Source organism: Calypte anna, chromosome 3 (assembly GCF_003957555.1).
Source record: "Calypte anna isolate BGI_N300 chromosome 3, bCalAnn1_v1.p, whole genome shotgun sequence".
NCBI lineage: Eukaryota > Metazoa > Chordata > Aves > Apodiformes > Trochilidae > Calypte > Calypte anna.
This window is the reverse complement of record NC_044246.1, coordinates 29,357,343-29,384,017: the sequence shown is the minus strand read 5'-3', so window position 1 is coordinate 29,384,017 and position 26,675 is coordinate 29,357,343. Positions and strand designations below refer to the sequence as shown.

At 39.7% G+C, this 26,675-nt stretch overlaps 1 protein-coding gene across 1 annotated transcript; it reads left to right on the top strand.

Moving 5' to 3' along the window:
* The first annotated feature begins 698 nt into the window (after window positions 1-698).
* Window positions 699-16,022, top strand: OPRM1 (opioid receptor mu 1). Its single transcript, XM_030447228.1, has 3 exons — window positions 699-790; window positions 14,232-14,584; window positions 15,496-16,022. Exons 1-3 carry the CDS (start codon window positions 720-722, stop codon window positions 16,020-16,022), a joined length of 951 nt encoding a protein of 316 aa, XP_030303088.1. The 5' UTR covers window positions 699-719.
* The last annotated feature ends 10,653 nt before the right edge of the window (window positions 16,023-26,675 follow it).

Genomic DNA, 26,675 nt, shown 5'->3' with positions numbered 1-26,675 from the left:
GCCTGTGGCTCTCGGGAAGGGAACGTGTTACGCGCTTTGCAATCAAGTGCCACCAGCAGGGAAAGGTAAACCTGCGGGCCCACCCCTGCCTGCTCCAGCCTTCCAGCGGGGCTGACACGCCCCGCTCGGCACCAGATGCGCCCCGCGGGAGCCAGTTCGAGGGAGAGCGGGAGGAAAGCCTCTTCTCTCCACCGCCCTCCTCCGCTCCTCCGCCTCAGACCCCACCTCCCTTGCCCGCCCCTCCCGCCCGCCGCACACATGTGTCCGCACCCAGTGGCGGGGCACGCCGTCGGGGCGGGCTGGTGCCGCCGCCGCCTACCCGGCACCGCGCACGGCGGCAACAGCAGCAGCAGCAGCAGCAGAAGCAGCAGCAGCACCGCACCGCGCCAGCACCGCACTGGGCATCAGCCCTCGGGCGCGGAGATCCGGTGACAGCGCTGACGCTTCTGCACGCCATGGCTGTCGCCTACCTGCTGGGCAACAGCTCCGCGCCGCTCCTCGCCGGCGCTCCGGAGGTCCCCTTCGCACCCAACGCCTCCGCCTGCCGCTCCGCCGTGCCGCCCTGCGGGGTCGCTCCGCCGGGAGCCTGGGGCAATGCCTCGGTGGCGGCGGGCTGGAACCGCTCTGAGCTCTGCGGCGGCGGCAATGGCAGCGCGGGTGGCGGCGGGCCCTGCGCGCCCGCGGGCGGCGGCCCCTCCGTGGTCACAGCCATCGCTATCATGGCCCTCTACTCTGTGGTCTGCGTCGTGGGGCTCTTCGGCAACTTCTTGGTCATGTATGTCATCGTCAGGTGAGTACCGCCCCGCCCTGCCCTTCCCCTGCCCCGCCCCGCCCTGCACTGCTCTGCCCTGCTCTTCCCCTTCCCTGCCCTCTCCCTGCCCTGCCCTTCCCCTGCCCGGACAGCGGGCCGACATCCCAGCAGGGGATGCAGCGGTCCCTCTCCGACAGGCAGAGCTCAAAGGACCGCGCCGAGGGGTGCGAATGGGGCTCTTGCTCCCGCGTGGAAGGGAAGGAGGCTTTTGAGAAAGCTCCGGAGCGAGTTATCGGGGAAGAGAAACTTGTGGTGGGGCCATGGGGACCGTCCGGGCTGAGTCGGGGGTGCTCTACTGACTCTGCGAGATGCTCTGGCCAACGAGGCCAGAATCCTGCACCTCTCCGCTGAGGAGGGAGGATTTAAAGGGACTGTGCGGGTGTGCGGGTACAGGGGCACACACGAACACTGGGCACACATCCACGCTTCTTTCCCCTTGCCTTTCCCTAACAAGCAAAATGTAGGTGGCATCGCGGCTAAACACTTCTTTCTACCCAGGTTAATAGATCCTCTGTCTCAAGTCTCCATATGCTCATGCATATATATAGATACCTATAGATACGTATCGATAAATACATGTGTTTACAACTGTATAAACACGCCAGGATCTCGGCCGCTATCCGTAATCCCGGCTTTCTGACTGTGCTGCAGCGCTTCGCAACTTTCTCGCCCGCGAGCTTTTACATGTAACTCACGAGTGTGTCTTTCACGCACGAGAAATCCCATGGCCTTAGACAGCAGGAAAACGGGTGGAAGAGAAATTAAACGAGATGCTTTGCCCGCCTGGGAGGGGGGCAGGCGGTTTCCGTGGGGGAACACTGCCACCTCCCGGGAGCGCGGCGGCGGTACGCGACGGGACGGGGCTGAGCAAGCTCCGCATCCTTCGTGACTGTTCGTTGTTTCCGAATCAAGCATCCACAGAGCTCTACAGAGCCCAGCCGGCGGTGCTGCAAGGCTGCCGGAGCAGCCCGAGCACTTCCAGTTTCCCCAGATCTGGAAAGCGCCCCTTTTCCTTTTGAACACTTTATTTCTCAAGGAGTCAGAGTAGCAGCCATTGAGCATGGGTGCTTGTGGGCAGCAGGGAGCTCGCAGGCAGGAGCTGGCCCCCAGCATCACTTGCAGGCTAGCGGCACTGGGTTGTCTTCACTGTGATGAGCTGGTTGTAAAAACAGGGGGAGTGGAGATAGAGTCAAGGTTAATTGCTGCAGAGGATGATGATTCCTTCAGCATGTCTTGGGGATGTCAATGCAGAGCCTGTGCAGCTCATAGACCCAGTGGGAAGACAAGTAACATGTGGTCCAAACTATAGTAATTCAGAAACCTAGTGGTTTCCATATACTTCCAAGGTTGATTTTCAATACAAAGAGCTGGGGAGATTCTATTCTGTCCCGTGGTTTTGGTAGATTCAAGAAGAAAGCTATCAAATCAAAGATACAGCTGTAGAAAGGTTTCTGAGCAGGAGGAATGTCTATAATCAGCTGAGCAGTGTTGCATGCATTCCTCTGGGAAACAGCAGATGCACAATGTAACAGAGCCAGGAGAGCTGTCAGCGGAGAAATATGCCACAGGTTGTCCCTGGAGCTACATATTTATGCTGGACATAACCTCATACTAGGTTCATATTTCTTACAATAATAAATTGAATTGCACTTGCACCACAAAGCCAAATAGAATGAGGCACTTGTACTGAGATTTCTATCTAAAGGAAGCATTTTTCCTGGGATTGCATCTTAAAATTAAAGCCATAAGCAAGAGGAGAAATTAAAAATATATTTTTGTTTTACAAAGGAAACATAAATAAATTTAATTGTTTCTCCAAAACCATCCATAAATTCTATGTCACTGGCAGGACTGAACCCAGGTCTCCTATACAGCTTTTGGTATAACAAAAATACTTCCTAGTTGACATCATGCATCTGTTTACCATTTTGGGATGAAAAAGAGTTTACATATTGATGGCTGAGTAGGATATGTGGTTTAAGCAACTTAAGCATGCATTTTCTTCCTGGATTTCTCTATAGATACAGTATATCTGGAAAAGGAATTTTTAAATTTATTTTCTGTTTTAATCTACGCTCACATTCATTTATTCTGGATCCAGCTATGGATAGCAGGCAAACCTTTCACTGGATTGAATTTGACATATAAAGCTCTGCTTCTTTATCTACCTGTCACACCTTCTCTGGAAGAACAAAACTTTGCATTTCACATTAATCTTGAGAAGAATTGAGACAACTAGAAATAAGATTTTAAAGTGATATCAGTACCCAGTTTGCCTTTTAAATTCTAGGAGTTGGGAAATAGGTACTTACATACTTGAAAGTCTGTCCCAACTCACCTTTCAGAGTCCAACTCCACTGAAAGCAAAACTGACTTCTAGTATAAATATCTCATGCTGTCTCCAGCTAATATCTCATGCTCAGCTTCATTACAAGCATTTTTTCATTATTATTATTATCTTATTCTTATAGACACTATAATTATTCCAATTTTTCCACATGAAGCAGATCCACAGGTTTGGAGCCAGCAATGTGCAAGTGCTTGCCTCATGTGGAACTATCACTACAAGTCCACAATGCTATCCTGTTATCCTAGCTGGGGCATACAGAGGTTGGAAAGTGGACATGTCCAATATGGAGTTAAAAATGTATTGTCATTATCAGTATGAAAATCAGGCTCTTCATGCAAAACAGGTCCATGGATTTCCCTTGCTGTTCCTTTATAAATGTCATCCACAATCCTCCTTATCCCAAATGGCTCCTGTTCAGATGAATACTTTCATCCTTGAATTTTTATGTTACATGCGTTGTATGTGAGGCTGAACCTCATGTTACTACAACTGAGATGTTTCTTTGTCAAATATAAAAAAAACAAAAAAAGCCTTCTGAGTGACTGTAGTAATAGCCTTTGCTGCCAGCCATGAATTTCCTGTAATCTGAAAAATATGTAGATAAATTTTATCTATTTTCCTCATGTGCTTCTTATAAATGTAAATTACTAATATGTTGTATATATATGCACATAACACAGTGTTGTTATGGCTGTGCCAACAGCAAATGCTACTTCTAGCTGCTGCAGAGTACAAGACAGTGTACAATTAGTACCATGTAAATTGAATCAATTTACACAGTAATCTATAGGCTTTTCCAGCTTTCTCATCAACTCAGTGGATTATTAGTCACACATTAAACTGGAAAGAAGAATATGCTCTGTGATTAAGGCAATATGATAGAAAGCTGTAATAGATCATAGATTAAAATCATCAGCATTGCTGGTCTGGAAAAAAGGAATAGCTGCTAGGGGCCCCAGTTCTCCACAGTGCTAATTGTCCTGAGAGTACTGTAATTCCACCAAAAGCCACTGAAATCACCTAAGTCACCAGTGATTCCTTAATTGCTTTGCTATTACTTTTGTCACATATCATAAAAAAAGAGGCCTCTGGTTCTCCATGACCCTTTTCATGATCCTTCACAGGAGGAAGGAAATGTCTTGAGTCATTGGGGTATAAGATTACTCTGCTTAAAAAACAAACAAACAAACAAACAAAAAAACCACAAACCAAGGAAAGAAATCCTCAGTGAAGTGATTTCATTCTCAAAGCAGCCTCTTAATAGTATTTTGGAAAATAATTGTGACTGAGACATCATCTAATATGAAACGACTCTGCAGTACTGAAAGCTTTGGTTACTCCAGCATAGCTCGGTCATATTTCATATAAACAGTTTTACTAAATAGAACAAAATTTGGGATGAAATTTCAACTGTAGAAAGAAGGAAGAAAGGAAGGAGGAAGGAAGGAATGTTTATTCCACCAGAGGAATAAATATTCTCACATGTGCCCAGAAAAGGAAATATGAAGAGTTTAGAAAGAGGAAAATGAAGTGGAGAGAGTCACTTTAGAGAAATAAGCTGGTAATATTAGCATACTTGAAAGTGCTTGAAGCAAAGCAAGTTTTTTTCTAAAAAATATGTTCTTTACAAGGTGCAGTGTGAAAGAAGAATTACATTGTCTCTTGTAGCAGAATAGATCAGGCAACTTTGAAACAGAGGAATGCACGAAATTCATTCTTTACTGAACACAGCTGCATGAACTTCTCAGCATTTGGATGGCATTCAGTTTTGTGAATGTGTGTCCTGCCTGCTCACTGCCTGCAAAGAAAAAGTTCCAGCCCATTTGTCACGGTTTAATCCCAGCCAGTACCAACCAGACCTCTGCTTACTCACATCCCCTCCTTCACTGTAGGACAGGGGGGAGAAAATACATTCAAAAGGCTTGTTAATAGAGACAAGGACAGGAAGGTTTTCATTTCCCAATTACACTAACAGGCAAAAAACCAGACAGGTTAAAGAAACCTAATTTAATCTACAAGGAGAAAGAGAAAACATGGCCAGATCTTAATACCTTCCTCACCCGCCGTACCCCTCCCTTCTTCCCGCGCCCAGATCACTGCTGCCTCCCCCTCAGGGCACAGGGAGGGGCAGTGGGAGTTCAGGGTCAGTTCCCCACACGGTGTTTCTGCCCCTCATTCCTCATTATCATTCTTCCCCCACTCCAATGCAGGGTCCCTGTCACAGGACAGAGTCCTTCAGGAACCCCTCCGACATGAGTCCCTCCCACAGGTGCAGTCCCTCAGGAACTGCTCCCACCCGGGCTGCACACAGAGTCACGGCTGCTGCGGGAGCAGACACCTACTCTGGGGTCCTCCACAGCTGCAGATCAACACTGGACCCACTCTGCAGTCCTGCACAGGCTGCTGATTCACGTCTGCCCACTTGAAGGGCTGCAAATCCACATTTACCCCACCACGGTCCTTCAAGGACTGCTCCACCATCCTCCTCCATTGATTGCAGGGCCACAGCTGCCCTCTCTTTTTTTTTTTTTTTTTTCATTTTCCCTTTCTTGAATATGTTACTCGCATCAGATTCCCATGTCTGCTCGGTCTTGGGCAGAGGCCAGGCCAGGGTTGGAACCAGAAAATCTTCCAGCAGCTTCTCACAGGAGTCACTCTTGTGGTCCCCTCCTTCCAGACCATCACTGCGCTAGCCCAAGACACCATTGCTCGGAGCTGTTAGCTGAAGCCTCAGCAGCCTATGCCACTCAGGTCAATTATGAATCGATAGTGCTCAGCAGCACAAGTCAGATAAGATCTGGGGACAGATCTGAAGGAGTCAGGTTGAGCAGGAAGAGCACAGAAGCTGAATTAAATAAGCAGCATAGTGAGAGAGTGGCCCTCAGCATCCTGTGTTACAGAAAAGCGGGTGTCCCTGTTTGCATGCTGTTTGTAATAGAAGTTTACCAACCTCTGCTAAGTGGGTAAATGTTTGACTAGCAAGCAGCTCTCCTCCCTTCCCCAAGATCAAAGCAAGCAGACAGGTGAAACCTTTGTGTTCTCACTTGGGTTTTTTTGTTTGTTTGTTTATATTGATACGAATATGATCAAAATTTAGCCAAAAATACACTAGCCTGCAGCCTGAGAATAACCCATGTCTTCCTGAGGGAGCAGGGGGAGCTGCCAGATGATTGAGAGCCCTCCAGACCCTCTGCCTGGCTCCAGTCCCAGCCAGGTCCCACTCATGGAACAGCACACCAGCCAGAGAGGGCAGACTCCTGCTCTGCTAGTGGCAAGTTGGCCACCAGGCACTTCTGGGCAGAAAACATTCCCTCACATTAAACATCTCATGATAAATCTGCTTCAGACCCACTGTATTCTTCCTGAAGTACCATCTTGGTAATAGCTCCCACAAAAAATAATGTTAAACACTTCCTGATTATGTTTTTTAATTCCGTTACAAAAATAGATCAAATTGTATCAACTTTTCATGGTTCAGTAAAATTAGAAAAAAAATTTACTTGCATATTTTTTTTTATATTATGTAATTATTAGCAAGCTAATGACTAATGAGCTAATTAGCTAATATAATCCTGAAGTACTGCTTTATTTCAACTTACAATATTTTTCAAATCACCAGGCATAGGTCTTGCTCAACATTGTTAATAAGCTTTTATAATTTTTCTAGATCAGAAGATGACATATTTAAAAAAGAAATCTCAAACAATGTGATGTAAGCCAAAAAGTCTCCGAATCTTAGTCCATCTTACCAACCTTCTTTTCAACCACAGCCAGCAGTTGGTGTTTAGTCAAAGGGTGGAAGAAACAGGGGCATCACTGTGAGAATCCTTCTAGCAAGTCCCTTAGACTGCAGAGAGATTTTCTGAGCTGCAGTTTGCATCAGCACTTATTCAGTAGCTATTTGTGGGCATTTTTAACATGCAGCATTCCTATAAAAATCAGAATCAAAAATGAAGTTGGGAAATATTACCACTTCTAAACAAAGCTGCTTTGAAAGAAGTCTTCTCTAAAGTAAAATTTCAGAATTCTGAAACATTTTTAAAGATTTTAAGTTGGTTAATTTTAAGTTTAGGTGTTCCAGGATGGACTTTGTACAGATCCTGATTAATGGACATTTAAAAAAAAAACACTATTTATTTTCATTATGATTCCAAGTTAAAACAACTTCGATGTCTCTCTTCAAAATACAAATCCAATCATTATAAATACGTTTTTAACAACCTGAAAGCAACCATTTTTTGAATTGCTATCATTAGACTGATCTTATGCAAAGTCCTTTTTATAAACATCTGTGCCTTCTATGGTTTATAAAATGAATTTCAGGTTTATGGTATTATAAGTGAGGATGCCATCATTATCTTTCAAAGCCACAGCTCACTTTTGGAAGTTAGCTTTTATTGGTTCTCACTGGCAGGTAATTCCATAGCTTAGTCCAGTTGTGTGAGGAAGTATTCTCATTCATTCGTTTAATATTAAACACTTCTAAATTCTATTTATATTTCCCTTTGAATTTACAGGATGAAAAAAGGTAGGGATGACAGACCATAGCTAATCAAATAACTGTGAAAGACATGAAATAGGATATTTTTTCCACCTTCTTACTGCAAAGTGTTCAATTATCAGTTATAAGATCTCATATCTCAGATCAGGTATAGAACTTCAAAACAAAAATGTTTGTGTAAAATGGAGCATCTCTTCCTCATTGTGCAGTTTGGAGCAATGCCAGCTGAAAGAAGTTTTTTCTCTAAGGGAACAGGGAGCAGCATCTAGAAGAACTGGTTTCTAGGTACTGGTTCCATCCTAGAAAAAAGTCACTGCAGTTATCATCAACATAGTCAGTGGTTTTACTCTCAATTATGCTTCCCTGAAAGCAGAGAGGAGAAAGCTAAGCTGAAGACACCAACTTTGTCCCTTTTTGCTTTCTAGCAAAGAAAAAACTTCACCAATAAGCACACCCTGCTGAATAATGGCAATATTTGAGCTAGTCCTTTTAGCACAGCTGATTTATTTCAGAGGTGTGTTACACAATAACCGTGAAAGCAACAGCATTTGTGGAGACCCAGATGTGTGTCAGCACCAGACAAAGAGAGACTCACTGAAAGGTGGCATAATAAAAAGGCCACATTAAGTCCTGGAATGATTGGAAGATAATTTCCCCCCCATTTAACTAGGTTGGAAAAGAAAGAAGCGTACCAGCAGATGACTGTTTGGGCATTGAACCATAAATATTCTTTTTTTTTATCCCTGAGCAGATTTTATGGTGCCTGAGAAAAGAAAAAGAAACTAATATAACAGGGATTATAAAACATTGCAACCTTTTCAAAGCTTGTGCCACAACTTGATATGAACACATCTATAAAAACATCTTCTTGGCTGGTTACCCTCCCCTTTTTGTAAAAAAACAATAGCTTTATGTTCCATTAATTTCTGCCAGGATATTTTAATAGACATGTAATTTTAAAATTAAAAAGGTTACCTGTTATGACCACTGTGGAGTTTGTGTGTTTTGTCCAAAGAAATCTTGTTTGCTAATCCTCTCAGTCAGACATCAAGGGAAATGACCAGCTTTCCTTGCCAAAACAGCTATTTTTCCTAAAGAAAGAAGTTTGTTTTGTTTTTGTTTTTTTTTTTCCTCTGAGCACAGGCTAAACTTACTGATTCAAACTAAACTGCAGAAATTGGACCTCCATATGATTTTTTTCAGTAGCAGCAGGGAGAGCCATAAAGAAAGCAGAAAGCAAGTTGTAGCCCAAAGCCCCACACAATACTTGAAATTAAAAGAAATTGGATAAAGCTGATGCCCTCCCAGCTCTTTTGGTGCCACCTTAATCTCAAAATAACTGGCACCAGAGTCTGAAGAAAGCTGACTCTGCCTAAAAGGCTTTTATTTAGCTCTCTCTCTCCCAAAGCTGAGATCTGAGAGAAGTCTCTATTTGGTTCTGAGTACAGGAGAAACAACCCTGAGTTAGTGCTTCTTCGTGAGAAGTGCTGTACTCTGCTTACTCCTCCTGCCTGGGTCCTATGTGCAAATATGAATGGATCTGCACATGCTTTGATGTTTCCCTGATGCAAGGAAAAGACAAGCTGGGAAGTCAAAGATGCTGGCAAGATAACCCAAGAGAAGTAAGCTGTGTTGAAATTCTGGCTTAATTTCATGTGTTCTATGGAGGAGAAGAAAGTGAAAAAGGAACTTGGTAGTGGGAAAACAAAGCATTAGGGAGAAGAGAGAAATAGCAACTGGAGCAAGTGTAGTCCAGCAGTTACATGCCTTATGTTCAGATTGACATTCAGCACACACATTCAAACTTCTTCAGAAAATGCCCATCCTCCTTGCAGGTGTGTGATGAAGAGAGGGGAAAGCTGCTCAAGCGTGATGTGTCTGAAGGTCTTGCTGTGTTCCTACCCATGTATGCTGAATAACTAGGCCTTCAGATTTTAGATCTAGTACATGGTTACTGTGTCATGCCTGGACATGTGAAGTGATGCTTAATATTGGTATGTGGTTTTCATCTGTCTAATTAAACCACTGTCGCCAGTCATGGTAGTGACTGAGTAGCACCATGTCGGGAATCAGGATGCAAGGCTTTAGCAGCAGGAAACAAATGCTGCCTCTGACTTTCTTTAAGGCAGTGAAATTTTCCTCCAGTTCTGCTCTTACCCCTAAGTCAGGATCAGTGCAGGAAGTAAATTTGTATACTTCAAATCACATAATTTCATTGTAACTAAGTGTGAAATTCTCTGCTATAATGTTCTATCTGCTGGAGGTTACCCTTGCGATTCGTTGTTTGCTTGTTTTCCCTGGGGCCTTATTATTTTTGAATTTTTGAATCTTTTCAGAAGAACATAAATCAAAAAGATGAGTAGATTAGATTGATAATTACAGAACGGCACCTTCAATCTGGGTGGCCTGACTGCCTAATAATGTGTAAGTGCTGTGCAGAAATTTATAGTACTGTTACCCAGATCTTGAATTCAATGGCTTAAGGCACAAGCATTCTGAAGTACCCATGAATGTTAAAATCAAAGACTAAATCTTCAAGTGGATTAAATCACATGTTCCCAAACAGGTAGGTTAGACTCATCCACAATATATACGACTTCAACACTAATAGGTAACACTCTTCCACAGTGCGTTTCATAACTGTGTCTGAGGTACAGGATAGTTCTTTCATCCTGTAGAGACTCACTCCCATCCAAAGAAAAAGTAGGCAATAAAATAAGATGGCTGTCAATTGTCCAGCATTTGAGACCCTTTAGTTCAAAGGCACTTTCCAGAATATGGCCTACCTGAGACACATCATTTAACTGCAAAACTCACTCACTAATATAATTGGCAGACAGAAAACATTTTGAGGGTTTTTCCAAACCGTCATGAATATGACAAAACCTTTGTCAAAACCTTAAGAGCTCAATGAAAACTGAAAGCACCCGATACCTCAGGAAAGCAAGAAAAAATAATAAAAAAAAATCCCCTCTCCTGTTTTTGAGTTGAATACACAGGATGCACCAGAAAAGCCATGGAAATAAATGTTTATTTAAATTGGTCCAACTGGGCATACTTTACATATTTTAATCTTCCCACCCAAGGAGGCCTCAACTAATCTAATGTATGCACATAATGATTCTTCATTTGTATAATATGCCATTTATGCAAGAAAACCATGAATTTGCAACACTAACCTAATCTCCTTCAGCAGCAGCAAGAGTTATGTCAGAGTGTCTGTATGTGAGACCTAATTGCTGGCTGTTGTTTCTTTCAACAGCCAAACCATTTTCATGAACAACTGCTTTCTGCAATGAAATTAAGCCAATTTTTCATATATTTTGCATTAAACTTGAACACAGATCAGTTGAAGCTCTCTTGGTTTCCAAATTAGCATTCTGTGGACAAAAGCTTGCACGCCTTTGTGTTTCTGAAAGTAGTTATTACCAACCAACCACTGGCCAGCCCATTTCCTAAGAACTGAAGACTCTGCTTTTCTCCTCACTGTTGCTATTCAGATAGGAGCAATTTTCAAATTAATTTGTAATGGTATTATTATATTAATTGGGCTGAATGTGGACCCCTACTCTGGCTTCTTTGCATCACCCTCATAGTACTAGGATGCTATAAAACTGATGTGGTACAGAAGGACTGAAAGGTCTGAAAAAGGGTATATTTCAAGAAACCACATGGATATAAATGGCTTGTCAAAGAAGCAGTAGGGACAAGGCTCAGCTGGCAGTATACAAACTATGCCTGTTAGGCTTAAAGAGTGATGCAAACTAAAATTCAATTTCTTGAAAAAAAAATATCTTCATGTTATTTGTTCTTTAGTTTTAAGACACTGAGACTTCAGTGAAAAGACTCTTCAAAAATTTTTGGAGGTTGTATGGTGGAGACCGAAGGATTGAAGTGGTCAGTGCAGAAACAAGAGGAGAGGCAGGTGTGTGCTCACATCTTCACACCTGTGAAGTGAAAGGGGAGGTCCTCCTCCCTCCTGCTCAAGATGCTGTTACACTCTGTGCAGTGGAGATGAGGATCTCTGCAGCTTAGTTTGGTGAACCTTTTATTTAGTTTATAAACTACAAGTGACCCATGGGCTGCCAGTTGAAGAGGTCATTTTGAGACTTTATTCTTCAGTGCTAGGAACTTGTTGAATATTTGAGTAGGATTCTCAGTATTTTTTCTGTTGCTTTTTCTGATTCCAAGCAAATCCCAGTTGAGTGAACCTCTACTGCCCAGCTCTTCAAGTTTCAGGTATAGTTTACAGTTCTGCTGAACTGGAGATTAAGGTAGGGCTGAGTTTGCTGTGCAGAATTAACCAGACAAGTAAGTTTTTACTGTTGTAAATATGATCATCTACCAAAAAAATATAAATATAAAAAGCTTCATAAGCACAGATATTTCATGAGAGAAAACCTTCACTGAGGAGATAGAAAGGGGATAGTTTTCAGTATTCTAATGACCATAATTAAATCGAATATGCATCAAGAGAAATAACAAACTGAATAGTCACAAAAAATAGAATCATCATGTTTCTCTAACAGTCTTTCATTTCAGAGATGTAAAAATAAGTCATGATGCCCAAAGCCAACTTCTGTCTTCATTTTCAGCTTTTGTTATTGTTATGCAAAATTTAATATTTGTAATAATACTTAGTGCTGAAATTTCAATGTAAACTAAATACCAGCATTCAGATTTGCATGAGTTTGCATTTAAGACTCTTTCTTTATACATCTTTCACTTGTAGCTTCCTTAGTGGCCTTGAGTGAAAGGCCACTACAAGCCTGAAAAGAAGTGTGTTAACAGTGTCTGATAAAATATTGCATTTATAAACACAGTACTTTTGGTATTAGAAGTCATACAGATATCCTGTGACTTTGATTACATTTAAAATCCGGTCCCTATGAGGTATAGAAATCTCATCCCATACACATCTATGTATGGATGATGAAAATGTTTGTGCTGCTTGTGCAGATAAGTAGATTGATACCTTAGGAAAAAAAAAAGAAATGTAATAATATCTAAGATCATAGGACTGAAGAGCTCCATTTTGTTACTTTTTGTGCTGTTAAAATTACTTTTAATCAATTCTTTCAGTATTTGTTTGTTTACAACAGAAAAATAATCCTGTGGACACTGATAATACATGTATATAATTTGGAAAAAAATACATGTTTAACAAACTGCACCTTTCAGAAATAAGTCCTTTATAAAATCTTGAAGTATTCATTACAGAAAAACACCCATATACCATTGAATTAACTGAAAAGAATATTGTGAATTTTGATAGGCTTTTGTTGATTAGGCAATTGTGGAGGTGAATACTTTAGAACACCACAGGACCTCTGCTTCTTTTCTTTGTAGAAATAGTGTGATTAGTAACATAAAGAACAGAGTACATCAAGCAAAATCCTTGCTTGAGGATAGAGCCCATTAAAAAAAATAAGTCCAAGAACTTTTAAGCTTAAGCTAACAATGTAAGCAAGACAGAAAACTTGAAAAATATGTAGCATTTAACTAGAATAAGGCCCATGACAGTCTTATTAAGAGACTTTATTCTGTTTATTCAGAGCTTTTCTCTGCCCATCCTCTGGCTACCCTGAGAGTCGCTTCTATATTGGTTGATTTTGCTATATCAAATATTGTCTTTAAATCATAAGAATGTCTTTAATTACTAATAAGAACCACATTATCTCTATCATCTGATGATGTGCTCTCCAGACAGAATAGATTCTGTCATAACCATGTGTGATGGCTGAGCGCCATGCCTAAACATGATTTTTGTCTAGCCTTAAAGACAGGGCAATCACCTCAGGGCTGTGCATGGATTAGCAGACTGGGAGAGGGTGCAGGATCCCCATTGCCTTTCCATCTATGCACAACTGAGAGACACTGCCCCTTCATGGTTGTTGCTGCCTGAGTGGGTCAGAATGGAGAAAGCTGGATATATCTGCTAACAACAGAGTGAAACCTCTAGCTTGGCTGTATGGACACAACTTCAGCTAATTCTGACTCTGTTGCCAGACCTATGGAGAAGACATTCATTTTATACAAATGAAAAACATGGCAAAAAGAGGGCTTAGTACAACTTTTTTGTTCTGGGTAACAGTGAAGTCTATAAAAATATTGCTATTTTCATTCTCCTCTGCAAGATTATCCTGCAAATTACCACAAAAGTATTTCACCTCCCTCTAAACTGTTTTTAGAGCTTATTCTATTTCTACAGACCACAGTTCTGGTACTCAACATCAGTAGCCATTCTATCCCTTCAGTACAGTGTACAACTTTTTTCCAAGCTTCTCAATTCTTTAGCATCTATAATATAATTTCTTCTACATATATCCTTTCTCTCTGCACAATTTAAATGAATCTTTTCTATCTTACACCCTTTGCCTCACTGAACTGCAAATATTATTGTGGATAAACCATAAGTCATGTCATTTGATTAAAAGCAGAACAAATGTTTTTTCACAGTATTATTTCACAGCACATTATTTCACAGAAGATTCTTCTAAATGGTGCTTTGGACTCAGTTTTGTTTAGTATTGTCAATTCACATGCTTTGCTGATTTTTTTTTTCCTAGGTACACAAAAATGAAGACTGCTACCAATATCTATATATTCAATCTTGCATTGGCAGATGCTCTAGCAACAAGTACTCTGCCATTCCAGAGTGTGAATTACTTGATGGGAACATGGCCTTTTGGCACCATCCTTTGTAAGATTGTTATATCCATAGACTACTACAACATGTTCACCAGTATCTTTACACTCTGCACCATGAGTGTGGATCGCTACGTAGCTGTTTGCCACCCAGTTAAAGCCCTTGATTTCCGTACCCCCAGAAATGCCAAAATTGTCAATGTCTGCAACTGGATTCTTTCTTCTGCCATCGGCCTGCCAGTTATGTTCATGGCAACTACTAAATACAGACACGGTAAGTCTGGCTTTCATTCCTAAATTGAGTAGTTCAGTGTTTAAACTCCTTCCTGCATTGTTTCACTCTATTGTAGAGGGGCTGGATTGACTCCAGACCTCCAACCTGTATAAAGGTGTCAGCACAAATGGACCCCTTAAGCAATTTTGCATCTGGCTGTAGCTGATTGGAATGCACATGATCTGTCTCTTACAGCAGACAACTCTCACTCCTTCTGAGTATCTATATGAGTCTTGCTGCCCCACACTCTTACTGTAACGTTTGCAAAAGCACCCATGCCTGCCTTCTGCTGTGGGGTGGTTATACACTCTCCAACATCGCAAAAACCTGTGCTTTATGCAGAATATTCCTGCTGAACTTGGCAGTCATAGATATGTTGTGCCTAGTCTGGCAGGATGTGATACAGAGCAGAGAGCTTTCTAGATCACTGGTGCTCAAAGACCTTCTGTGAAGTGACAGCATCTCCACACTAATCCAAACCCTCTGTTGTGTACAGTTACCAAGTGTCATGTCATTCTCTTCCCCGTTGTCCCGAAATGCTAAACTCTCTGAATATACAGTGGTTAAACCATCTTTCTTTTCACTACATTTTATACTGAAAGTGAAAACGCATAAGCATTTATGACAATTCAACTTGTCTTTTTGTCCAATACACATGCAATTCCAAGCAATAAATTGCAAAAGAGAATACATTCCATCAGTTTTGGTTTTCTAACTCACATTTCATACAAATTTTGCAGCACTGTGTTCTATCAATGTTTGTGCCAACGACAAGTCACAGATTACTTAATTTTAGCTATTTCTTTGATAGATTTTCATGTAATTGCCAATATTTATAAAACAATATATAAAGAATAGCAAACAAAAAACTGACCTGCTTGCTCTTCTCTGCTGTGTTCTTTTTTCTCTAGGGTCTATTGACTGCACACTTACATTCTCCCACCCTGCATGGTACTGGGAGAACCTCCTAAAGATCTGTGTGTTCATTTTTGCCTTCATCATGCCAGTCCTGATCATTACTGTGTGCTATGGGCTGATGATTTTACGCCTAAAGAGTGTTCGCATGTTATCTGGCTCCAAAGAGAAGGACAGGAACCTGCGGAGAATCACGAGGATGGTTCTTGTAGTGGTGGCAGTGTTTATCGTCTGCTGGACTCCCATCCACATTTATGTCATCATTAAAGCCCTGGTGAACATCCCAGAAACTACTTTCCAGACTGTTTCTTGGCACTTCTGTATCGCCCTAGGGTATACAAATAGCTGTCTTAATCCAGTCCTTTATGCATTTCTAGATGAGAATTTCAAAAGGTGTTTCAGAGAGTTCTGCATCCCCACTTCCTCAACCATCGAGCAGCAAAACTCCACCCGAGTCCGACAAAACACTCGTGACCATGCTTCCACTGCCAACACTGTGGACAGGACTAACCATCAGGTATGACTAGCAGTGGAAATGTCATCTCTGGATCCAGGCCTTCCGCTTGGAGATGACATATATTCTGAAGTCACAGTTTATACTGATTTGTAGTTATTTGAAGATCTGAATTTGGTTATGTGTACACAGAGACCCCAGTCCTGCATGGTGCTAGTTGTTCCCTCCTCTAGGTGATGCTGAGAAACTTGAGGGCTTTCAAAGGTACCTTGCATCACTGGGTCCAGCATATGTACATATACACAGCACACAACAGTGTTTCAATGGCCAGATATTCAGAACAGGTGACTGCTTTGTTGGAGAATGGTCATAGATTTGCCTATTCATACTACTTGTCTGCTGAGGGAGATAAGAGTGGGACAGAATACATATCTCTCTCCTTCTTCTGTTGCAACAGTGAATTAAAAAGAGAAGAAACTGTACTTGTACACTTTTGACTGATGTAGGCCTTGTTTGTCTGGGAAGACATGAAAGAAGTAGACAGTCTTGTCTACATGTAATTCTTGCATAGGGGAATTACCTGTGTTGGCTAGGGTCAGGTTTTTATATATAAATAAATATATACACACATATATTAAGAAGTGCCACTTTGCCATTTACGGTATATTGAGAATATACTTTTTCCATGTAGAAAAAGCCTTTAAGAAGTAGGGTTTTTATGGCACAGCAGATACCAAAAGAAACAAACTTATTTATTAAGTCAGGCTGGTTTTGCTTAGCTTTTGCAAAGAGGCTCTTTTGTTACATCATAAACATCCGTGTTCCCTGACCAGTCTTGAGAATTCCAATCCCCAGCCCTCATTGAACATCAAGCAAACATGAAGGCAAATCTTATCATTCATGAAAGTAATCCATGTGTATGGCATGCGCGAGAAAAAAATCGTTAAAAAGAAGAACTTCATTCTTTCCTGTATCACCTTTCAGCAATATATTTAGGTTTCTCCTGCACCGGTTTGTCACTGCTGCCACTTCAGCCACAAGCTATCTATCTCCTCAGGGTGCAGAAGTCAATGGCTTCTATGAAAGCAATTTTATTCTTGCCACTCAGCTGCTGGCAGGAAGCCTAGATCAGAACATCACCATTTCCAAACAGACAAAACAGTAATTGCACCAGAAAAGAGGAGGGAGTGGGCTGGATGGAGAAGGGGAAGCTTTATTCACCTTCTGCATTTGGTAGTGTAGTTCGCCAGCATCAAGTGCTTTGGCAGCTGCTGCTACTGATGCTGCCACTGCTTTATTTCTGCCAAACTGTGCTCTCTGAGATCAGCTAGCACCTGCTTGCTTTGGTGGCAGAGCAGGACTGCCAAACTTGGCATAGGCCCATACATGTATGTATGTAAATATGTACATACGTGTAGTATTTACTAGGTGTAGCAAAAATTTGTTAGACAGGTTCAGCTGTAAGTAGTGCATTTGTCACCCCCAGTAGAGTTTTGTGCATGTATCTGACAACAGGATGGTATCTATATCTACTACAATTACAGCTTTTTACAGTGCCAGGTGTATGCACAGATTTTCTATGTTTAGTTATGCTTCTATATATTATTTTTAGGAGAGCTGTAACCTTTGAACTTTCTGTCCTTAGCACATATTTATATGGTACTGCCTAGAGTCTGAGTGAAATAAAGTCTGTTTCCCTGGCCTCTTAGCAAGCACAGAACAAAGGTTGGCCCTTCTGACAAAGATCTTTCAACTTACACCAGCAAGGGAGAGACACAGATGGTGCAGAAATAGACCAAGGAGAGTGAGCTTTATAGTAGCAATAAGGAAGAAATCAGTCTCATAGTTGGGTTCTTTGTTGGTTTGTTGTTTGTTTTGGGTTTGTTACCATTCAGGGAATAGTAAGGGGTAAAGCACATTTAAAGAGAAGGGGAAGGTGCTGAATGGAAAGGGAGGTTAAAGAAAGAGTTCGAAGGAGAAAGGCAAACATCAGGAATGAGTGTTTGAGTGAGGCAAGAAGAAAAAAAACTAAAGCAAAGAACCAATATGAATGGAACAATAAAGGTGTATGTAGCATTGAAAGAAATTATCTGACTACCGAGCTTTGAGTACTTCAGTAGCACTTCCTAGCAATTAGCCATTGGCTTTCCCCACTGCCAGGGAAGAGAAGGCAACACTTGGAAGCTCATGCCCTCACAAATGGGTAGATAGGGCTTTTTGCATGGTCTGGAATTTGAAAGAGTTTGAAGTGGCCATACATTTCAGTGGTGCAATTCCACTTTCTTCACCATCATCCCTTGCCCAAGTCCTTGTTTTGACAGCTGCTGCCACTGGTTTATTTCTGCCAAATACGTTCACTGGGTGCTGACCTGAGCCTTCTCACTGCTGCTCCCCATGGAATACAGTGCATACACATACAGTGATTGAGTGCAGTCTTTCTCAGCCTCCCCTGTATTTATAAAATACATTCACACCAAGCCCTGTTCAAACCTGAATGTTACACTCCATTTCTTGGGTTTTTTCTCCAGCAAACATTCCTTTATGAATTAACATTTCTGTTGTCTGCTACTATCGGAAAGACAAACCAGGTTATAGGACTGATCTGTGCTAAAAAGTTTCTCTGGGATAGGACTTACAAACATAACACTAGTATTGTTTAATTATTATTATTTTTTAAACTCAGAAAGCACCAATGTGAACGCAGCCTTTCCTCTCAGAATAGAAAAAAAATAAAGCAAATAAATGATAACTAAAAAAAACTGCAAACAAACTACTGTTCAAACAGTGAGCTGTTATTTTTTTATTTTTATTTTATTGACAGAGCATTCTTTTAACAGATAAGTGCTTTCTGTACAAGAAAGCTTAGTCAGTATATACGTATTGATCTATTTATCTGCTGATAAGGTCTTTCTTGTAAAGACAAGACCTTGAAGAATATTTGATATGAATTTCAATTACAAAGCATTTAGCATTACAAGTAATTTTTAAAGAAATGACTTTCTGATGTTCTACAAGTCACTTTCTTGCCAAGTGAGAATTCTTTACTCCTGCTAAAGCTAATGAGAACTGTAAGCACTCAATCACTCAACAGCTTGAGGCCTCACACTCTCAGAACATGTAAAAATAAACCTTCACAGGCAGAAGGAACAGCTGTGTTTTCTATAATTGCAAAGGCAGTTAACAGGAAACATCATAAATATATATATTATTCTGAGTTAAGATACTAGTCTTTGGCCTACTCTATGGCTCTTTGGAATGACAAAAAGTTCTTCTAGATTAAGGGATTGATCATTATTCTACCAGCATTTACAAAAGGTGGAAAAGCAGAACAAGTGCAGACCTTCTCCAGAAATGAAGCTTCTTTCTAATGCACAAAGTAACCTCTGATCTAGGACACAGATGGTGTGAGCATTTCTAGAAGTAGTGCTTGCCCAGTGGAGCAACATAGTTCTGAGGAAAGAGGCTGGTCAGGCACACAAAAACTGGAAGAGATGTAAGATTGTGATGTTTCACATCTGTGGGGAAGTATCCTGTGTTACATCCAAGTAACTCCTGCTATATAAATGTGCAGGTGACATTTGCTCCAAAGTGAGCTTAAAGACTTGGGTTCTCAAGAGAGAACAGGAGCAATGAAATCCTGGAAAAACTGCATGGGAAGCAAAAGTTCTAATTTTTAATTTTCTCTGTATGACCCAATATGGATAGGGAATGGTAATAAAGGACTGCATTCCATCTTTTGAAAATGCTGAGGTTATTTGTCATTGACATTAACCTGATTAATAAGAAATAAAACAAACAATTTGATTTTTTTCTAAATTTAAAACTCACTGATAATTGTTTTGATTAATTGAATTTAATAATTCACTAGTATTCCCTGAAAACTGTGTTTTCCAAATATAGTTTTTAATATCTGTTAATTTAAAAAAATTCTAGATACTTAAGAAAACAGATTATTTATAACTATAGAAATCTAAGCATTTTCATTTGTTTCAGTTAGTTTCTTTGTGACTCATTTAAGTTTTTATAGCTGTCTCACTTGAATGCATCCAAGCAACTAGGTAAATTATGTATAGGCACATTTGCAGGCATATTTAGTCATCCTATGTAACTATTTTTTTTAGATTCTGATGCATTTTCCTTAGCCACTGAAGTGTCCAAGTGCCAAATGGAAATGTGAAAATGAGGCTTTAGATACCTATGTTCAGTAGCCCTATTATTCGTACTCAGTCCTGAAGGCTTTGCCCTTATTGTTTGGATTGGCAGCCACATGTAGAAATGCAAAGGATATTTGATTTAATAAAAGCTATTTTGAAGTTAAAGCAAAGAAAAATTGAATTCTAGTTTCTGTTTTTAGAAAATTAGCTTTTCTTCTTTGTAAATAATAATGTACATCAATAATAATTATAAAGTATGAAGGCAGTTTCTGGCAAGATAATGATATCTATGAAAAGCTTGTCTGAATTCACTAAGTCCTTAAAACTGGGCTTTCTAAAGTATCTGATTTACACTGACATAGGCCCTTTGTGAATCTTTGAGGTAGCAGAGAAAACAAAATATGTTAGACTATTCTGTGAAAGGAAATAAGTATAAACTATGCTATGAGGACTGGAACTTATTAGATGGCTCCAAAGGTTGGTTTTGTTTGTGGCATTCCTTGAACAGAATATATTATTCTAATATTCTTATTAGAATAAATGGGGAACAAAAAATTTCATTTTTTTCCTTAATAAAGTAGAAAAAGTTTATTGGTCAAAAAAATGCAAAACAAATGCTTCTCTTTTACCTATTCCATAAAGATGAATATATACGAAAGTGAATATGGTCTTCACAATTAATTCTGGATCTAGACTTCTCCAAAAGACAGAGGGGACATTCACATTTAGGATCAGGTCAGTTTCTGGAGCTGAGAGGAAATATTTCCAACACAGAATAAAGAAAAACCCTAAATATAGCACGTTAAATTGAATAAGTATTAGACTTAGGGTGGAGCCTTGAGATATTTATCTCAAAATCAGATGCCCTAAAAGCCTCCTCTCTGCTCCATCTAGAAAACACACTTTCCATTCTCTCTGCCCCCAAATCCATACCCCTGTCCCATTACTTTTACAGGAGCACATTCTTGTCTCAGTCAGGTTTCATCTGTGACTCCACTCTGCATACTATAAACACACTATTTGCAGAGTCTCCCACTCTGTTCTCAACAGGTTCTAGTGCTGCAAGACATCTTCTGGACAATAAAAAGGGTTACAGACTTTCTGGATATGCTGTGCAGTGATCATATTTAGTTGATGAAAACATCTGCAGTGCTCTTGCTGCCTGTATGCAAATAATGCTTAACATGGATACTGCAGATACACGGGGCTGAGAGGCTGTTGGGTTTGTTTGCTGATGTAAGTCCAGCTCACACAGAATTTAAATTAGATCTTAACTGCAATTCCAAAAGTCAGCCAATGCACAGAAGTTATCATCTAAAATAAATATTAACACCCCTGCAATTGCTACAAAAGGAATATAGGGAGGAAGCAAGTTCCTTCTATATGGAAGAAATTCATAGACAGTTCCCCTCTAGAAAAAGAACTGGCTTAGTATGAAATATATTCTAATTTGAATTCAAATTTCATATGTACAAATATTTTTTTGTCTTTGAAGGTCAAACTTCATTGTGATCATTTCCTCTGCCTTCATTGCTTCATGGCAAAAGCAGTCTTGCCTAACTCTCTGAGCTGTCTATTTAGCTTTGTAAAGCAGGACAGAAGCTGCAAATGAAAAATAAATCCCTCTTAAAAAACAAAAACCACAAGCAAACAAACAAAACCAACCAAACAAACAAAACCACCCCAAAAAAAACCCCAAAACCCCAAAACAAACACTTGCAAGCACACACACAGACTTGTGGGGGGGAAGAAATCAAGTAATTGTTCATTGTATTTGCAATTTCTTTCCTTTCAGTTGGAACTTCAAGAAGCTGAAACTACTCCACTGCCGTGACAGGGTCTCCTGCCGCATAGGTCTCAAAGCAATTGCACGCCAGTGCCACAGTCTACCTGAGCTGTAAGCTATGGGAATGTGTAGGATACACTTTCCTTCAAAAAAATATACCACAGAGGAAAGTGCCTGCTTTTCCAGTCTGTCAAAATTTGCTTCTGCAACAATTCTACATTGCGCAGAACAAAAGCATGAAACTTAAGAGCCAGCAGAGCCAAGATACGGAGTCTTGCCAGGCTCCAGTGTTCAAAAGAGTCATGATTACCAGGAATACATACATTAGCCTAAAAGAAAGCTACTGTTCCTGTAGTGAACTGACATGCTCTTGGCAAGATACAGTCTTGTTAAAAGGGTTGGAAATGAAAACTCAAAGGCTAGAGAACTGTAGTTTGAGGAACGAAGGTGAGCTTTTAATGATGGGAAGTAATTGGAAATGAAGTTACAATACTGTTGGGTATTTGATTTACTCTTATAGTTTGTTTGTAGAGGTGTTTTCTGTGCAGGTTATTTTTGTGTGCTGAAGTCTCACAAGATCATCTAGAACAACATATTTGTAGTTCAAGATGTCTTCTCTTACAGGAGTTCATGTCCCACAATCACCATTTCAAAGGGAAAATATTCCTTTCAATGCTCACAAAACTCCAAGCTTCACCTTCTGCTTCTCTTTCTCACAGAAAAAAAAAGACTTTAAAATCAAAACAATGAGCTACCACGTCTTCTGAAAGAGATGAGTAAATGAAATGTTCCATGTTATTGATTGTCAAATGATTCCCAAACAACATAGACTCTATTAACTTAAACTCCTATGTGAACTAGCTATAAGTCTGTCCAATCAAGCATAGACTGATGATGACTTCTCTTTTAAGTAGTTCCTCAAATTTCAACAGCCCTGTCAACAACATTTTGAATTTGTAAGTCATCCACAGTCCCTTTGTGAAGTGCTTGGAGCAGTTAGACCTTTTTTATATATTTTAAAGAAACAAAATACATTTTTTTTCTTTACCAGACTCTTAATACATTTGCTTTTCTAACATAATACAGTCTGCAACTCCATTTTGTATTAGCTGCTCAACTCCATTTTGTATTAGCTGCTAAAATACAGTAAGATTTATGAAAGAAACACTGTACTAAAGTAAATGCCACCTTAGCTGTTTTCTAATATGTAAAATAGAAATATCCATGTAGATAATTTGTGGTGCAATGGTATTTTCTAGCCATTGTTTGTTACTTGCTTTGTAAATAAATCATCAGTAGTTAACCAAGGGAAAATGTACTTTGATTAATATATGTTGTAAGATACAACTGTATGGAACACGGTTGTGGTTTGGTTTTTTTGTTTTTTTTATTCTTTCTGCAGCTACAAAGTATTTCTTATTTTCATTGTTATTATCTATGTAAAAATGTGCTTCTAATGTGAAATTTTTTGTTTCTGCCATGGACTATGTAATAAAGATTGAAGGTCAAATCCTTGCAAGTTGTAAATTAAAGTAATATTTGAGTTTCATCACAGCCTTGCAACTCTGTAGCCCTGTGTATCAGCAGAATATGAAGCTAGATATAGCAGAAGTGCCTTATTTTTTTTTCCTGTTTTCTGTTGAGAATTCCCACGTGTCATCATAAGATTTATTACTTAATTTTGTGTTAGTTTAGCAGGATCTCCTTGTAATCATCTTTAAAATTTAAACCAGAGTCATCACCATTCTAAGAGGCTTTGTAGCTGATTTTTAAACAGCATAAGATAGGCACTTGGAAGAATTCAGCATATTTTTTTGCACTACACAGTATTAGTATTTAGATAAGAAGATGACCATAAAATAAATCAGAAATGCAAATGGATTATCATATAGAACCATTACTCACTCACAAGTTCTGACTAGTCTGCCTTGCTCACATACAAAAACCTCACAAAACTAAAATGCATTGAATATTTGAAAAATGTTATCTGATAGGTCTGAAATATGTTTAATTAAACTTAAAATCAGTTTCATGACTAGTCAAAAGCTCATCTTTCACAGAATGAAAATAACAAATTACAGAAGAAATAACATTATTTCTTCTGTACTTAGAATGGAATAAAACTCACAGGCAAAATGCTATGACTTTCCAAGAGATAGCCACATAGCCAAATATTTTTAAAGGTATCTTTTGTTTCTATAGTCCAACTGAGCAACATGACTGTAAATATTTTTAGCAGTAGTAATGTTGTTGTAACCTTGATGGTCTAAGGATATGAGGAAGCAAATTTTATTAGCAGAACATTAGCAAAAATATTTCAAATGTCTCTTTTGGTGTTGTTTTCCGGAAGGTTTGAATGTTCATTGGTAGTGCTTTGCAGTACGTAGCATATTATTACAGAAATTCTGTATCTGCATTGTAAACCTTTAATAAACTGTCTGTGTTTCTTGTACATTGGTAACCTACTGTATTCAAATACATGTTGATTAACATGTTATGCTATATATTAAGAGCTTAGCTTTAAAAACTGCCATGCAACAACTGATGCAAACACAACTACCTTGAAGATTCTCAGACTAATTGCCTGAATGCTGTAAACAACATGTTCTCTTTTTTATTTTAAAAAGGGGAAATCTTAATAGGTCATTGTATTTTTAAAAAAAATATATATATAATATTAAGGATATGGGCAGAACTCAGTTTTGATCCAAATCCCACATGTGACTCTTGTGCTGAGACCTTGCTGTAGGGGCTAAGCTCCAGGAGCCAGCCAGCACAGGAGCCTGTCCCTGGCAACAGAAAGACAGGGGAAACAGGGAATCTTCATTCCAGCTTCTGGCAGATGGAGGCTGCACAGGCTCTTTCCTATTAAATTAAGCAACCTGGACACATGTACTGCTAAATTCAGAGGCAGGGTAGAGCCCAGCACTACTGTGTCTCTTCCAGCTGACCTGCATGTTTCTGTGCAATTGTGAAAGCTAAAAGAATTTACTAGCTTAAATGCAAGCTGGTTTGTCCCAGTGGGTCTTGGTGTCCTAACAATATTGCCAGGCTCATTTCCTCTATTGTTGTAGCAGTCCTTATAATTTTTAAGAGACTTTGGTGAATTTTTCTTCAGGAAGTGACTGGACAAATTCCTCAGTCTGTAAATTATTAGAGGTTGTTTTCTGAAACATCCTGTAACAGGGAGCCCTGTGGTGAGTATGCTAAAATATTCTTGTTTTGTTGATTTTTAAAGTTCTGCCAGATATTTTTGGGGGGCATAACTATTCTTTATGTCTGGAGAACTAAAACTGAATCATAGCCACTCAGTATGACATTTGAGCAAGACAATAGGAGTATGACTATTCAGTAAGTAGTACTCATAGCTAGTTTTATTCTCTTCTTCATGTTGATCATGATTTTACCATTTTTACTGTGAAAATTCTCAGCTGATCCCTGGCATACTAATTGCCATTTTGAACACTCTTGAATGCTACATGGATGTTTTCAGCTGAAAACAGTACTGCATGGATGTTTTCCAGAGTTACTCCTTAGAATATTTTGCCTGATTAAAAACAACTAATTTACTACACAATTTTTTATATATGCTGTCAGGATTTTTGTGCATGCACACTTTATTTTTTATATATCAGCTTTGCATGCCAGCAGTCATCCCCTGTCAGCCAAAACCACGAGATCTTTGTCACATCCACCCTAGCACTGACTATTATGAATAACTGTGATTTGATGCTTAACTGCATGCTCTTCTTACATGAAATGCTTGACAAGATGGGACAGCAACTTTCTGGGACATCACTGGAAACCTCCCTTCCACATAATTGTTTTTTTTCACTTTCATTCAATTATTAACTCAGAGAATTTTTCCTTTTTCATAGAATCATAGAATCCTTTTGGTTGGAAAAGACCTTTAAGATTATAGAATTCAACTATGAACCCAACACTGCCAAGTCCACCACTAACCACGTCACTAAGCACCACACTTACATATCTTTTACATACCTACAGCAAGGATGATTCCACCACTTCCCTGAGAATCCAGTTCCAGAGTCTGACAGTTCTTTCACTGAAGTAATGTTCTATGTCATTATACTTTGTGTTCTTGTTTGAGCCAGGATAGGCCCATAGTTAAACCATGATATTTGGTTTTTTGAAAAGCCTTTAGTGAGGCACAAAATCCAACATTTCCTTCTGAACTGATGCACACTGTATTTAATCTGGATCATTTTTTTTCCCACATACTTATCAATTCCTCCAATGACATCTGAAATGCTGAATCAGTTCTTACTTAATCTGGCATGCTCACCACCTGTCTACCCATTCTGCTCTTTCACCCACCTGGCTTAATAAAAAATTAGAATCACCTGTCATTAATCCACCTTTTCACAGTCACATCTTTTTTTTAAAAAAATAAGGTTCCCAACTGATATGTATTATCTCAGTTCTAAAGTCAGTTTTAAAGTGTGTAATAACAACACAGCAGCTCAGCAATTTCATATCTGAGTTCCTTGAGAACCACAGAGTCAATAACCTCTGTCCCTATTTTATTGGAAAACCTCATTAATTCCAAGCCACTTCAGCTGACACTTTATTCTATGATACCTCTTCAGCCTTCTCCTTCCTGGATGCTGCAACACAGAAAATCTCCTAAGTTCCTCTGTAATGGACTCTCACATGAAAGATTGACATGCCTTTTCATTTTCCCCCATGTCTTTTATTCCCTAGTTATTTATTGGACTCCTGGCAGCCTTCAACTTTGGCATGCTATGCTCACTCTGGGTC

Coding starts and splice junctions, on each gene's coding strand:
- OPRM1 (XM_030447228.1), top strand. CDS start 720: ATGGCCCTCTACTCTGTGGTCTGCGTCGTGGGGCTCTTCGGCAACTTC. Junction 791..14,231: donor GTCATGTATGTCATCGTCAG/GTGAGTACCGCC, acceptor TTTTTTTCCTAG/GTACACAAAAATGAAGACTG. Junction 14,585..15,495: donor AACTACTAAATACAGACACG/GTAAGTCTGGCT, acceptor TTTTTTCTCTAG/GGTCTATTGACTGCACACTT.